The 15,626-nt window shown below is 32.9% G+C and overlaps 2 protein-coding genes across 2 annotated transcripts; one reads left to right on the forward strand and one right to left on the reverse strand.

Moving 5' to 3' along the window:
• The first annotated feature begins 5,141 nt into the window (after positions 1-5,141).
• Positions 5,142-8,636, forward strand: LOC114748940 (uncharacterized protein SYNPCC7002_A1590). The gene is made up of 6 exons (XM_028937401.1): positions 5,142-5,390; positions 5,492-5,682; positions 5,848-5,893; positions 6,721-6,803; positions 6,895-7,011; positions 8,035-8,636. The coding sequence occupies exons 1-6, from the start codon at positions 5,201-5,203 to the stop codon at positions 8,104-8,106; spliced, it is 699 nt and encodes a 232-aa protein (XP_028793234.1). The 5' UTR covers positions 5,142-5,200; the 3' UTR covers positions 8,107-8,636.
• Positions 8,637-10,326: 1,690 nt separating this feature from the next.
• On the reverse strand, positions 10,327-14,963 carry LOC114748941 (interaptin-like). Its single transcript, XM_028937402.1, has 6 exons — positions 14,950-14,963; positions 14,677-14,833; positions 12,987-13,178; positions 12,513-12,550; positions 12,204-12,375; positions 10,327-11,784 (listed from the first exon to the last, which is right to left on the reverse strand). The coding sequence occupies exons 1-6, from the start codon at positions 14,961-14,963 to the stop codon at positions 10,327-10,329; spliced, it is 2,031 nt and encodes a 676-aa protein (XP_028793235.1).
• Between the last annotated feature and the right edge of the window lie 663 nt (positions 14,964-15,626).

Consider the following 15,626-nt stretch of genomic DNA (forward strand, 5'->3'; position numbering starts at 1 on the left):
TAACTGTGATTATTATTCGTTGGCGAAAAAATTATGATTAGTATTCAATACACATGGTAAAATTAGTTTCAATTAAAGTTAAATAGCCTGATTGCATATCTATATTTGAATTCTTCATATCACTCAATTATATGCATTTTTTTTCAATAAAAGACAATTTTATTCAAACTAAATAAAAAATTACAAAAAATGAGCGAAATCTAAATAAACTAAAAAAGAAGGCCGGTCAGCAAGAAAAAACACGGGCCCAAACTCTGGCCAATAATTGCAAGACAACTCAAAGCATACATCCTGCCTTGCGCCAGCCATTCTACCGCCATGCACAACTTCTTCGCAAGCTTCAACGCATTTGGGAGGTTATCCTGCAATTAGACTTGCAGATGTGTTTCAAAAGAGTAATGCCAGTGCAAGTCATTGAGATAACCCAACGTCTCATGACATTTGCACCCATGGAATGTTAAACCAAAATGACATACTAGGGATTGAAAGATGAAGCAACTCAGAAGGTGAGTGTAAGCCCAGGTCACAACTGACAAGATTAGCTTACTAGAATGAAAACATCTGGATGAATTTGTTATTAGAGTTGTTAATATCTTTATATATTTGTTAACCACGTTATTGAGGTATCAAAAATTTTACTTTTTGAATTCCCAAAAAACCTGTTATTAACTGTCATATCGAACTTGTTAATTACATTATTGAAGTTATAAAATGCTACTTTTTGAATTTTCTGAAAAAACTTGTTGTTAATTACTGCACCGAACTTGTTGATAACGTTAAAAAACTTGTTAATCAGATTACTGAAATTATAAAAATTCTCAAAAAAATAGTTGCCAGCCGCTGGAACTTTGGTGACCCCGTTAGCCGATTGCCAGAACTCCAATGACTATGGCCTACTTCAACTCTGGCAACTACCACTGCCTGACCAGCCAGTGAGGGTGTTTTGTATTTTTTTTTAAAAAAATAAATGGAAATATAATTATTTTAGCAAATTTGCAAATCACAATTTGGTCACTTATGTTTAAACTAAAATTTTGCTTATTTAAGTGACCATTTGAAAATTTTGAAATTCATCAATTATTTTTCTGTGATTTTCCCTTGTGTAACTATCTGGAAGGATAAGTAAAAAATTTTATTAATTTCTTTTGTTCTTTTATTTTACATATTATTTTTATTGAAGTTTTATATTATATGCTAATTGTAATTTATTTTATAGTCTGTTGTCTCAAGCTGTAACAGCATCAGTTTTTCCTGCAATTACCATTACCATTTATACTTAGTCAAATCATCAACTTAAGTCAATCTTAGTTATTTTGATTATTTTACTCTGTCAAATTTGATGCTCAATTATTTGTTTTATATATTAATATTAATACCAATTTATATATTACGATGATCTGCATTTTGTTTCCCACATGCAATGGTCAATGGATCTCCATAACTAAATGTAGTTTTCAACATTTAGCTGGAGTTGTATGTACTACCAATTTGCATTTACCGGGATTAACATTTTAAATTTTTTATATTGAAGTCATCAGTTTGAAATTTTCAAACTAGTACTATCTTTTTTAAACAATAGATGCCAGCCAGCATAGAACCAGCAGATTATTTTTCAACGGCTTATAAATTTTGTTTCATAGATCTCAATGCACTTCACAGAAAAGTTTGACTTCTTCTATAATGTTTGGAAATTAAGAGCTGGGCAATATTAATAGAACAAACCTAATTTGGGAGAAGTTTGTGTATAGTCACTCAAAAAATAATGGTCACAGCAATTAATGACAGCTGGGTTGGTAATTTAAATGTAAGAGATTCAACGATGCTTAATTAAGCAAAGTTGATAATTTAAATGTTGTGAATGAAAAAATTAGTGTTTTTTTTAATGACCTTTTAAGCCACCTGGTATCTTAGGCTTTTTTTTCAAAATCCTAACTAATTCGGTTGTAGCTGGTCAACAAAAAGTTGTATTGGTCATTTCACTAGTTAAGATATTGATTTAAGTGTTAATGATCCAAGGAAATTTTGAGTAGTCATTATAAAAATAATACTACCTCTGCTCCTTAATATAAGAACTAATTGACTAATTTGAATAAATTTAGAAAGTTTTTTAAGTTAGCTCTTTGTAAGAAATAGATGTTATCTTTTCCAGAATATTCTTACTAATCATATGTATTGGTTAGAACTACTACTTGATTGAATATTTAACTTGTGCAACTACTATCAAAATTATTTTTAAAAAAATAGATAAATATGATATAAAGTAGATTAGAGTTTTATACTTAGAATCAAATTAAATATCAAACTAACTCTTATTAAATATCAGAAGTAATATTATCTAATTAAAATATATAAAAATATTCACGTAAAGTAATATTTAAATTAAAAAAGACGTTAACCGTCAACCCAATGAAATATTAATTTATAAATCAAACAAAATTTGAATGTCTTATGGGTAAACTATTGATTCAAATAATAGTTTTAGTTAGATTACTCATAAAATACATATTCAATAACTAAAGTAACAATGAGCTGTTAGCAAGTTACAATCTTACCACAAATTTGGCATAAATTTAGTGCATTAAAAAATGTTGTTAACTCAACCAAAACTAGAGTGCGAATACAGGCCGGACCAATCCTGTAGGACGGATAGGCTTTAAAGAGCTAGTCTTACATGGTCGAAATTTCAAAAATACCCCAAATTATTATACCCAACCCTTAAGATGTTGGGCTCAGGACCGGCCCGGGGCTTTCAACCAATTTAAAACAATTATTTTTCATATTTCTCATATTTTTTAATTAAAAAAACAAACCAATGAAATTATTAATAAAAGACATAATTATAAATTAAATTAAGTCACAAATACAAAATATCATTATATCTAAATATCCATCAACATTTAAGAACATCGAAAATTCATCAACAAGACAACAACATCCAAAAGTTTGATCAAGGATGCAAATATACAATAGACAAACATTATTGTTAATTTTTTAAAACTTCCTCATCAGTATAATCAGTTGCTCTTATTTCATAGCAAAAATATTAAGTTTTTCTTCTTTATAAGAATTTCACTTTTAAATTTTGCAATCTAGCTATTATTTTACTTTAGTTTAAGAAGCATTATTGTTGAAAATCATAAATTTCTAATTTAAATTATAGAATCATAAGTTACATAAGTATAAAAATACTCTATTATCAAATATATATAATTTAAAAATATCAACACATATAATATAAATCAAATCATTATTAAAGTCCAAATTAATCCATTTTTTAAAATTTAATTAGACAAATTATTGTCTAAAACCAAATAAATTAAACTATTCTGTGAAATTTAATTTTAAAATGATAAAAATAACTAAATATTCAAAATATCATTAACAAATTAATAATATTATAATTACACATAAAAGGGTTGAGGGCCAGCTCGTTTAAACTCTCAGTCCTACAGTGTCAACCCTTTTGAGCCTGTTTCTCATTTGAAGGGAAAAAATTACAAGGCTGACCTTCACAACTTTCGGGCATAAATGGGCCAAGGCCAGACGAGCTCAACCCGTTTTCTCAGCTCTAATCAAAACTATACTATACTACTTTTGGTCCTAAATATAAAAGTTAGTTAGAGATTTACTTTGGTCTTAAATATAATATTTTAATATACTTTGTCTCTCATATTTATTTATTTTTTTCAAAGTAATCTCTACAGTGATTACACATGTTAAAAGATTTTCGATTTAATGCACATTATTAACTAAGATATTTTAGAAAAGACATCTATTTATTATAAATAACCAACTCTAATTAATTTTCTTAATATTTATAAATTAGTTATATAATTGTTATATTAAGTGCAAAAGTTAGTACATCATTTAGCTAGTGTTCACGGGGAAAAACATAAATGTCAACCCGCTTGACTAATCCTCCTCCAGACCTAAATATAAGACTTACTTTGACTACTAAGTAAGTCTTATATTTAGGATTGGAGGAGTATAATTTACTACCTCTGATCCTTGATATAATATCTTGTTTGACTTTTATTTTAGTTTTAAATATAATATCTCAATTAACTTTGTCTGTCATATTTATCTATTTTTTTCTAAGATAATCCTTCTAAGTATGGTAATTCTAGCCAACAAACTTGATTAGTAATGATATTTTAGGAAAGACAACACTTATTTATTATAAATAATTAATTTAACTTATTTTCTTAATCTATTCAAATTAGTTAACTAGCTCTTACATTTAAGACCGGAGATAATATAATATAGTTACACCAAGAAATATAATTATAACAAAAAGTTTTTTCAAGTTGCATGATTGGCATGGACCAAACAATCATTACATCAAGGTGTCCTTTATCACCTTAGCCTTGTATCTATCGATGTTATCGAACTTAGCAATAGCAGCCGACTCCTCAATCATGTCTGGCGACTCGATGATGGCCAATGAAGCCCCTTCTTCGGATAGATGGAATGGAAGAACAAAAACTGATCTTCACGGGCTTTTTCCTAAGCGGTCCCTACAACTGTCACCATTTTGAAGTAACAAAGCCATGCAAATTGTCACCACCTCCAAGTGTAGGATTTCAGTGATACTAATTAGTCCTTACAATTGTTCGAACTTTACGTGTCGGTGGCTTACAATTTTTGAACTTGAATGAAGTATTTTTTTTGCTAAAACATATGTATCCTTTTATTGGAGGTAATCTTATTTGAGACACTATCGAGTACTAAATGTGGACACCTCTCTTAACGGAAAATCAAACCTTGGAAGACTAGCTTTTTCCGTTAAACCCAACTCCTGTTGTTAAGTTGAATGAAGTATTTGAGCTTCTGGATTTATCTCCTCCTGCTAATTGCTTCGCTCTGGCCCATTGAACTTTGTTGTTGCATCATTCACTCTATCACACCTCTCGAATTCTCGTCGCGTTTCATTTCGGATCAATTTCTGTTATATATTCTGGATCTGCCAGAGCCAGAGTTATGAGCTTCGGTGTTCCTGTTTATCATGAAAGCATCGGTAACGGTAAATGGCGGGGTCACGTGACACACGTGCGCATATCTTAGGTTCTCTCTTGTGACCACAACTTCTCTTTGGGTTTGGGGCTCACCTCACCCCACCACTATCCATAGGACCAAAGCCAATCTTTTTCTCTTTCTCTATTTTGTTTGAATGTTAAGCTTAAAGAGAGGCTGAGTTTAGATGGCAATGAGCGCTTCTTCATTGGTAAGAATTAATCCCATTTCACATCATGGCAAATCATTCTGTACAAGATTTGCTTATCAATCCTCTGGGCTTTCACTCCGAGCTTCTGCGAATCCAAACCCAAAAGCCCGTTTCGTTGCGCGGCGGAGGGAGTCGACTACTGTTCAGCAACTCGAACGTCCTCTAGGTAATTTTAAGAGAGATTTAATAGCGCCGCCCCCCCCCCCTAAATTTGGATTTGGATATGTGTTGAATTTCGGAATTTGAAATTGTTTTTGTTGGTTTCAGTTGAATATATGCGATTACCTGCCAGTCAATATTCTGTTCTGGATGCTGAGAGGATTGAGAGAGTAAATGACAACACTTTCAGGTGTTATGTTTATAAATTTAAGTTCTTCTCCTTTGAGATTTGTCCAGTTTTGCTGGTTAGGGTGGAAGAGCAACCCGACGGGTGTTGCATTAAACTCCTGTCCTGCAAGGTATAATAACGTGTGTTTTCAGCTCTTCCTCTTTTCCCCGACTTTTCTGTTCACTTTCTAGTGTTTCTTCCCCCCCCCCCCTCTCTCTCTCTGTGGTGAGTGACCTTCTAGTTTCTAGTGTATTTATTTCTGATTTCTTCTTGTTTGTTTGGTGATCGGTGACAGCTTGAAGGTTCGCCAATGGTTGCTGCTCAGAATGATAAGTTTGATGGTAAGGAGCAATAGCTAAATATTTTATTAAAGAAATTCAACTCAATTTACTTTATAAACTCTGTTACAGTTCTACATAGATACAAAAATGTATTGATCCTGTCATCTGCAAATTATAGCTTTGTTATAGCATAAGTGCACCTGTGGTATTTCTCAATGAAAAATTATTTGCTAGACCAGCGCTTGCACAAAATAAGTAGACCAAGCCAATTATGATAAGACTAATCTACCTCTACTTGGTAGCTTGGATCGCCTTGAGAGTACAGTAATTACAGTTGCTGAACTGTCAGCATATAGTACATACTATTTCTTATCAATAAAGAATTTTGAAAGTCAGTCTGCAGAACATTTGTAAGGTTAGATAAGGGGCTATTCGGTGTGAAAATTAAGCCTTATGGGACTTTGCCCTTCATTCTTCCCGATGCAAACCTGTGACTTGGACTGCAAATGCTTTGCCACAAACAAGAATTTGGGATGTTACACTACATGTGCAGAGTTAGATAAGGAACTACTGTGGATGAATGTTAAGCCAAATGAGTTTGGCCTGCATTCTGCTCTAAGCAAATCAGTGACAAGAATTAAAACATTAATGATGCAAGGCACTCTTGTCTTCGTTGTGAAAGTTACTGCTCCTATAATTTTGTATTGTTGAGTTTCTAAAACTCTTGAATTCCACTGGTATTGTGCAATAACTTTTTAGTGTAGGTCAGGTGACACAAGGTTACAGTGGGTTTAATTGTGTGGAGTCATTAAGGTTCGCTAGCAATTATCATTTTGCTTATGCCACTTTCAGGAACGCTTTAACAATACTTTAATATGGTAACACAGCTTTGATGGTGAACCGGATATCGTGTGGTAGCAATAGCAAGAATTCGTTGGTGCAGCAGCTCTCTTCAGATACTATAATTGAGGTAGTAAATTTGGTTTTATATCAATTTTACATGATTGTGCAACTCTGAACTTTATATAAACTTTATCTGTCGATCAATATGTGTATTCCAGGTGAGTGTTGAAATTCCTTTTGCTTTCCAATTAATACCGAAGGAAGCAATTGAATCAGCTGGGACTCAAGTTCTTGAACAAATATTGAGAGTTATGCTTCCCCGCTTTATGGCACAGGTCTGTGGACGACTGACATAATACTAACAGAGTTTATTTGAAGTACAACTTTGCTTCATTTTAATTTATTGGTCATATCATATGATGATGATCCAATGACAATTAAACCCTGGAAGAAACTCATTGGAACTTTTAGAATGGTCCTTTATGTTTAGCGTCTGAACAAGATGAATTTTATGTAGGTATTGCCAATGGTAGTGATAATTTTTCATTGGCTGTCTGTGTGCTCAAATATCCATCACTTATGTTCTTCGCTTATATACGGCTGTTACATTTAAGGAATAACGAAGATGAATTCTTGTGAGATTATCTATCCAATTGTACTTTGTTATTTATTTCTTAATGCTGTTGAAATTTGGTCGGTTCATTAGTTCAAAAGTTATATGCAGCTTAATGTTTCTGACTTTTCTCTTGTTCAGTGTATTACCTCTTCATTGCCTGAGCCAGCTTAGTGGACTGATATATGATAGCTGATGTTTCTGACCTTTATCTTCTGTTCAATGCATTGCATCCTCCTTGTCTGAGCTGCTTGATGAACTGATATATGACAGACTTAACTTCGATGAAATTTTCAATTGATTGATTTTTTTTCAGAACTTTAATTCTGTATTCTGGAATAGGGAAAAATGGATGAGGCGTTGAGGTATTAGTAATTTGGTTTTGTTTCTAAAAAAGCCTAAACTAGTTATAATAAACAAAATAATTGCCTCTTACACCTTGACCAGTTAATAATTATCTGTTCTCGATATATTGTTTTCTAACTGTTGCATCTAAATGTTATGAAATGTTATTGGGTGTTTAAGTGGTAATTATATAACATATTGTATATAATCCCATGAAACTTCAAATTTATTCTTTTCCATGTAATTCCTGCATTGAAGACCTTATAAACTTGGGGATTGACTTGAGGGAAGGATCATTTGATGAGTGTCATGGTTCAGTAAACACATAATTTAGTTCTGAGTCGAGATGATAGCTGATGTATACTTTGGTATATTTACTGAATCTCGTTTGCATCATCAGCTTGTGAAAGATTACCAAGCCTGGGCTTCAGGAGATACCTCAAGGCAGCCCCTAGGGACAGGTGAGATTTGAAGTCAAGGATCATGGCAGTGATTGCCAAAAATGGTGATATTCCTGTTTTGAGTTTGTGGAAACGCTCCCTCATTTTGTGTACATAGTAAATTCCCTTTGTTGAGTGCAAAAAAAAAAAAAAAAAAAAAGAAATTCCCTTTTGGTTTGTAAATTAAGGATAAAAGGGGTTCTTTTCTTTTCTTCTTCTTCTTTTTTCTTTGTTTCTTTGGGAGGGGATCCAGAAAAGTTACAGGTGGTTATGATACATTACTGATAGAATTATAAAGGAAAATGAATGATGCAAATGTGCTCAGCGGCTCAAAAGACAGAAAAGTACCAGCAGATACTTCATGTTGGCAGTCCATGCATGCCAATTTTATGACTACTAATCCCTCTGGCGGCTTTCTAGAATTAATCCATGGTTCCTAATATAAGTCATCTAGAGGGTGATTAACTAACATTTTTCGATTTTATCCCTGCTGCAAGTTATTAAAAGGAAACTTTAATTCTAATTCGTTGTTTCTGTATGGCTATTCAAATGCCATGTTTTTCTCTCTTTCTTCCTTCAATCCATATTCTCTCACAGGGGCAAAGTTGGAAAATTATTAATTTTATGGCATATCTAACGAGGTAACTATTCTTCCTTAGTTCCAACGAAGTGATTGAAAGTAACTTATAGTGAGGAGCAGGAAGAGTGCATGTTCACATTTTCCAATTTTAAATACTTCATACACTAGAATTTTTAGATCCTGCACGGCAACATGCCCAGCTATTGAGTTTACTATCAGAATATCAGGGTGTTTGTTTCTGGTGGAAGTGTTTTTTAAAAGTACTTTTATACAAGTCGAGATAAGATTTTTCTTATATACTTACTCCGCATATCATAAAATTACTTTTAAAATCATGGTTTGATTCCCATTTAAACACCGCATGGTTTGATTCTGATAGTGAATGTAATACAAGTTGGCCTATTTCAAACTTAAATTGAGTTCTCTGAGTATATATTTATCTATGCACAGGAAAAGAGATTAACATATATTAGTATGTGGCTGTGTGGTATCCACCTTTTTTTTCACACTCATTCTCTCTCTTTTTGCTTTATCATCTTTCGAATGTATCACAATACATTGACCTTCATAAATATAAAATATTCATAACTACTTACATATTTGATCCTTCATCAATTATCTTACATCACATAAATACATAAACTAAGACATGTTAAAACACTTTTTCACATCAAAACAACTTTGAAATTGTCTTCTGTCCTTTTGTTTCTTCATTGCTATCACCTGAAAAGTTGTTTAGTAGAAAATAAAATAATGAGATATGAAATACCAAAAGCGAGCATTATTACATACATAAGCACTCAATGCAAACATGAATATAATGTGGACCATGAATTCGGTGACACGTGCTACATACTTCCTTCAGTCTTTTATATAAGTTTTGTATAATCAAATTAAGTAGATAAAAAGTTGGTTAAAATTTATTAAAAACAATAAATGCGTAAGAAAATTTTTTTTCCAAATATATCCTTATTTATGGTGAGAGGAAACGAGAGAGAATGAGTGGGAAAATAAAATTAGAGATTATATGAATTTACCATGAGCAAAAAATGAAAAAAGTGAATTAAATTTCCAGACAAGTACAAAGTGTTACTTATAAAAATGACCAGTCCCAAAAATTGTAATTTTTATATAGGACTGGAGGAAGTATTAATCTATGCTTGGGATATTGATTTGGTTCTCCTTGTTCACTACTGAATAACTAGCTCTTTCTATGACTGATTGCCTTGAGCTTTAACCACAACTTGTAATCTTCTTTGTTCATCAGTCCCTCTTTTCCTTTAAGCTTCTAAGGAGAACCACACTAAGTTTTCCTCTCCAACAATAATCTGAGCACGAAGCAGCATTAAGTATTAAAACTATTTATCTAGGATATACATACACACATATATAACCAAAAACCAATGTTCATTCACATCCATGTCATATACAGAAACATGTTGTGATGAAATGACATATATAAGAAGTAACCCGTAAAGTTGAACGCAAAACAGTGTTCATTTTTCTTTATGGGTGCAGCAAGACAAAACTGAAAAGTGAAGATCATTATATTAGTAACTTAGGTTTAACTTTATCAACTTTACAGATTCTTAATTTCAAAGGATCTAAATTACAGTAGAAGAGTGAGACAATAACATTAACCAACATGGAGGCAAAAGAATATCTTTGGAAATCAATCAGGTAAGAAAATTTTACCCACATCTGGAACTGGGGCGTTGGGCATGTCACTTTCACCAGGTACTTCAACTCTCAAGAAATTTGTACACCGTTGTAACTTGTCCTCTAATGCAGCATTGGCAAGTTCCTGCATTTTCAAATGGGCTCTTGTTTTGTTGAGTTCATCTTCAAGATATAAACCAAATTCCTTCCAGCATTCAAGCTGAAAGTCTAACTCCAAAAAATGCATGCTTCCAACATCTGTTGATTGTGTGAGAAGGTAAACATCAGAAACTTCTTTTATGAGGATATTCATGCTCAGCTCATCTTCAACTTTGCATATTTCACTAAGATTCTTACAAGTTCTTGCTTCAAGCTCTTGCATAATCTGTTTTAAAGCTCTGATTTCTTGGTCAAAAGCATCAATACCCCCATATAGCTTCTTTTCAATGGTGATAATCTCTTGTTCTTTCTCAAATAGCTTATGCTTCCATTTTGCTTCATTTTCTTCTACAATTTTAGCCATCAAACCTCTTTCCTTAACCATTTGTTCATCTTTTTCTGCTAGACTTTTCTCCAGAAGTGTGATGGTACCTTCCATGTTCTTTAGTTTCTCTTGCAGCTCTATGCTCCAGAATTCCTTTAGTTCAATACCTTCATAGAGACATTTTATTGGAAATTTAGAGCTAGAGATATCAAGATCTGAATCAGAAGAATCCATCGTTATTTTCACTGGTAAAACCGGCTTCTTCAAATGAAAGTCATATTCCTCACTGTCATCAAGTCCCTGGCTATAATCTGTTCCATCTTGAAATTGAAACTTATTCATTGATAGATCAATAATCTCCATCTTTTGCTTTTCTATTGTCTTTTCTAGCTCCTCAAGAACAGAAACAAGATTGATGTTGGACTTCTGTGCTTTCTTGAGCTGGAATTCTAGGTCATTATTTAGTCCTTTATGATACTCTATCCCATCTTTCAACTCCTTTATCATTTTCCCCATCTCTTCAGCCTGAAGCTTTGAGTTTTGACTGTCATTCTGTTTCGCCATTGATGATTCCTCTAGCATAGTTTTTAGCTGTTCGATTTCATCCTTCAACCCATAACATTCTTTCTGCAATGCAGATAACTCCATTTCAACCTCTTTCTCCTTGTCTGACTTGCTACGCAAATCTGTCTGCAATCTTTCCACATCAATCAAAAATCTCCTAGCATTATTCTCCCACATTTTGGCTTCTGCATTAAGTAACTTGATTGTGACCTCTGCGGCATCCAAAAGATCTTTAGATGACCCTAAACTTTTCGCCAGTGTCGCACGCTGGCGTCGTGAATCTCGCTGCCCAAAGTCTTCCATTTTATCTTGACGCTTCATGCCTGAATTGATGGCTGCTGAAGCTGTGTAGCTGCCATTATTAGAGTGATCTGCTTGTTGATTTCCAGATGAAGAAGAACCTGATGCAAACAGATTTGTTTCCTGTAACAAGAAAATGGATTTTAGCCTCCTGAAAAAAATTGAGAGCGGATCCTCTGCAAGTTAAAATTGAGGGTGTTGAATGTAAAGTGAAAGTATGAAAATTAGAATCTTTGTTAAACATTACCAATTTCACATATCCTCAACTTTAGAGGATCTAAATTTGCACACTAGTCATTTTGAACCAAAACTTGTCCCAAGAGGCAAGAGGACAGAAGACAAATAGTACAGAAAGTAAAACTGATTCCAAAGTAACATATATTTTCTTACATGCAATAATCTATAAATTTCTCTCGTGATACCTTTCCTGTCTGGATTTGACTAAATAACAACCACACTTATTTCAGAATAGAAGTAAATTTAAAGAGAAGAGGCAAGTAGCAAAATATACAAAGTTCAGTGGAGCAGAAAGATTTTCATACATTGCTGCTAAGCTCAGCAGGTTGGCATGTGTTCTGCAATTGGTTACAACATGAGGGTTCAACATTGTTGTTGAATGTGGTACTTTCAGATGCATCTGATTTATTGTCTAGATCATCATAGTCAACGTTCATTTCCTCCACAAATGAGTTTTCTTCATCCACATGCTCATCTCTGAAAAATTACTGTAACATGTCATTGTCATTATCATACGCATGCAGAAGGTTGAAATGGTTAAAGGTTTTGACTAAAGGCCAATTTCTGTTTCTCAAGGACTTGAATTGTCAAAAGTATTCATATTAGCTGCAAACCTGGTTGTTGTTGTTGGTGACAAACACTGAACTTGAACCTGAAAAATAGAGAGGACGGTGTTTATTTTTTTCACAATGGTGAAGAAATCAACATAGTTGGTACAAACTGAATCATGAGACTCGAATTAAATTTGCACACTAGTAACTATTTTTAAGCAACTTCTTCACGATAAGAGTGGCATTATTTAGACTACTGACAAATGACACTTGAACACAAATGAAGCAATATGATAATGGAAGTCTTACTTGTAAGATTGTGTCATGGTAGCATTGTTTCAAAGGCAGTGATAGACTGGAGGTTTCTGATTTGATGCAATTTGCCAAATCAATGGTGGCCTCTCCAAGTGCCCCAAACCTCACTGATCCCTATAATACAAATGTCAGTTTTTTTCTTTTTTTGATTATAAAGAAAGAACATGTGTGTTATATTGAAGATCAAGAATATATAAAAGGCATAGGTAGAGAAGCAGAGACCATGGCGACAACAAGCTTAATGAGGGAGCCTTTGAAATGATGAGTGCCTTGAGAAATGCAAATGGAGTGAGAAACAGAGTCATTCCAATGACACTCTCCATTTTGTACTGATGCTTTCCCCATTTTGCTTATGGTTTTCCCACTTTCCACGCTTGTTATGTAAATGAATAGCTTGTTCCATCCTTGTGGAACCTGCACAGAGGCCAAAGCCAGGATTTAGATATAGGGGCACTAATTGAAAAATATATATAGTACAAGATTTACATGTAAATATAGAAAATATCCTTATTCACATACAAGCTGGAAATCTTGGAAAGTTAAATGCGTAAGGGTAACGTTAAAAATTGAAGAATGTACTAGTACTACGGAAACAATATTTAATTAAAAGATTACAACTTAGCTTTCTAGGCCTTGCAACTTGCATTTGAAATGGACATTTTGGTCAATTGGTTGTTTCCATAAATGACGTTATAAAATTTTGGAATCTTAAGGTGGCATCACCCTTCATACTTTTGTCCCAAGGTGTTGGATGATTTTTCTTTCGGAGGAAGAGTCAAAATAATCTTTATAGGCCTAACGCCTAACGAATGATCAAGCAGGTGTAGTATATAGTGCTCACTCCAGATTCTTTATATAAAAAAATGCTTGAATAATTTGGATTAGATTAATGAAGTAATTATGACATGATCTCCCTAAATCATTTAACATTATACTAGCTCCGGTCCTTAATATAAGAACAAATTGACTAATTTGAATACATTAAGTAAGATTGTTAAGTTAAGTATTTGTAATAAATATGTGTTATCTTTCCTAAAATACCCTTGCTAATCATGTGTATTAGCTAAAACTACTATTTGATGGAACATTTAACATGTACAACTATTACAAAGATTATTTTGAGAAAAAAAATAGATAAATATGAGAGGCAGAGTGAATTGGGTTCTTATATTGAGAATCAAATTGAATGTCTAACTAGTTCTTATATTAAAAAATAGAGATAGTATTATATATCAATATATCAATTAGGTAAATTAATTTGAGAAAAAAAAAGAGAAAATACAATAGCAAAGTGAATTGAGATCTTATATTTAAAACTAAGAATAAAAACAGGTCAGGATAGCCTTTAGCCAAACAGGCCTGAGCCAAGACCTGAGCTTGCATACAAGCTTTTTTTCAAGCTCAGGCTTGAGTCTTAAATAGGCTTGAAAGACTTTAAGCCTTTCAAAAGGACTACTTACACTGCAGGCTTTTAAAAAGACCTCATATTTTAAGCTTGAGAGACCATAAATAAGCTTTAAGCATACTAAAACCTACACAAATATAAACTTTTGGTACACTTAAAAGCCTACATATTTTAATGTTTATTAATAAAATAAATTTTAAAAAATTAATTAGGCCAGACATGCAGGTTTTAGGTTTGGCTTTAAATTTAAAAACCTAACATGTTTACCTTAAAAGGCTTCTAAATAGGCCCTAAGCCTGACTTATTTACTAAACAGATCAGGCCACACTAGGCCCTAATTAGGCCAGGTTGTAAGCCACTGGTAAGGGCCTAACCTACTTCCATTCCTATTTAGAATTTTATCTTGTATTAGGGAACGGACAGAGTATAGGGTTAATGCTAAACATTTTATTTTTATTAGACTTTACACTAATAAATAGAGAGAGAGAGAGAGAGAGAGAGAGAGACCTGAATAGCATTGAAGTTGCAGAGCCTGAAATCGAGTGAGTGGTGTGTGGTTTGATGATTGATGCATATTTTGTTCTTCCCTTTTCTGTTATTATTCTCACATTGCTTCTCATTCTCATTCTCATTCATATTCTCCGGCTTCTCTTCTTTACTTCCACTGCAAAATAACACCTCAACTTTTAATTACCTAATTTCAATACCAATGTCTAACATATAATAATAATAACAAAAATTAAGGCTTGAGGTTAAGAGGAGGCTGGCATTTGTACATACCTTGAGAAGGCCATAATTATAATTCCACTTCAAGAAGAAGAAGAAGAAGGAAATGAATTAAGCAAAGATGTAATATATAGAACTTACCAACAACTTAACACACAGTGAGATATATACGCTCACAATATGTATTTACATTCTTGTGCTGCTTCCTAATTAGACCGCATAACCTTAATTTGAAGCTCATTGGCTGATATGGTCACAGTTTTAGTCGGTCCAATTACTTCTTAATCATAATCCTCCCTTTTCATTTCATTCTTCCGACTCACTCAAGTCAATTCAAAACCAAACGTACACTATCATTTTAGTTTTATAAAATAACAGTCATATATATATATATGACTGTGTTATTTTATAACCATTGCTTTACTGTTAAGTTTAGACGTCCCTCAAAGTGTATTGGCCCCAAAAAGCAAAACAAATTTACTGCTTCATTTTCTTTAGAAGAAATTAATTGGAGAGCTTCATTCTGGTATTCTATGATAAGTATTTAATTTATTTTTAGTTTAACAAATTTGATGATGATTATACAATTAAATATTATGAGGGACGGCCGAATGTTAATATTTTATTTTCTGATATTATGGGATATTGGGCCATTTGGTTAAACTTGATTCCTTATGAAAATGTTTCAACCCCATACCTGGCCCAATCCCAATTTATTACTAATTTATTAC

Source organism: Neltuma alba, unplaced genomic scaffold (assembly GCF_004799145.2).
Source record: "Neltuma alba isolate B1F8T4 unplaced genomic scaffold, ASM479914v2 tig00005875_pilon, whole genome shotgun sequence".
In the NCBI taxonomy this organism is placed as follows: domain Eukaryota; kingdom Viridiplantae; phylum Streptophyta; class Magnoliopsida; order Fabales; family Fabaceae; genus Neltuma; species Neltuma alba.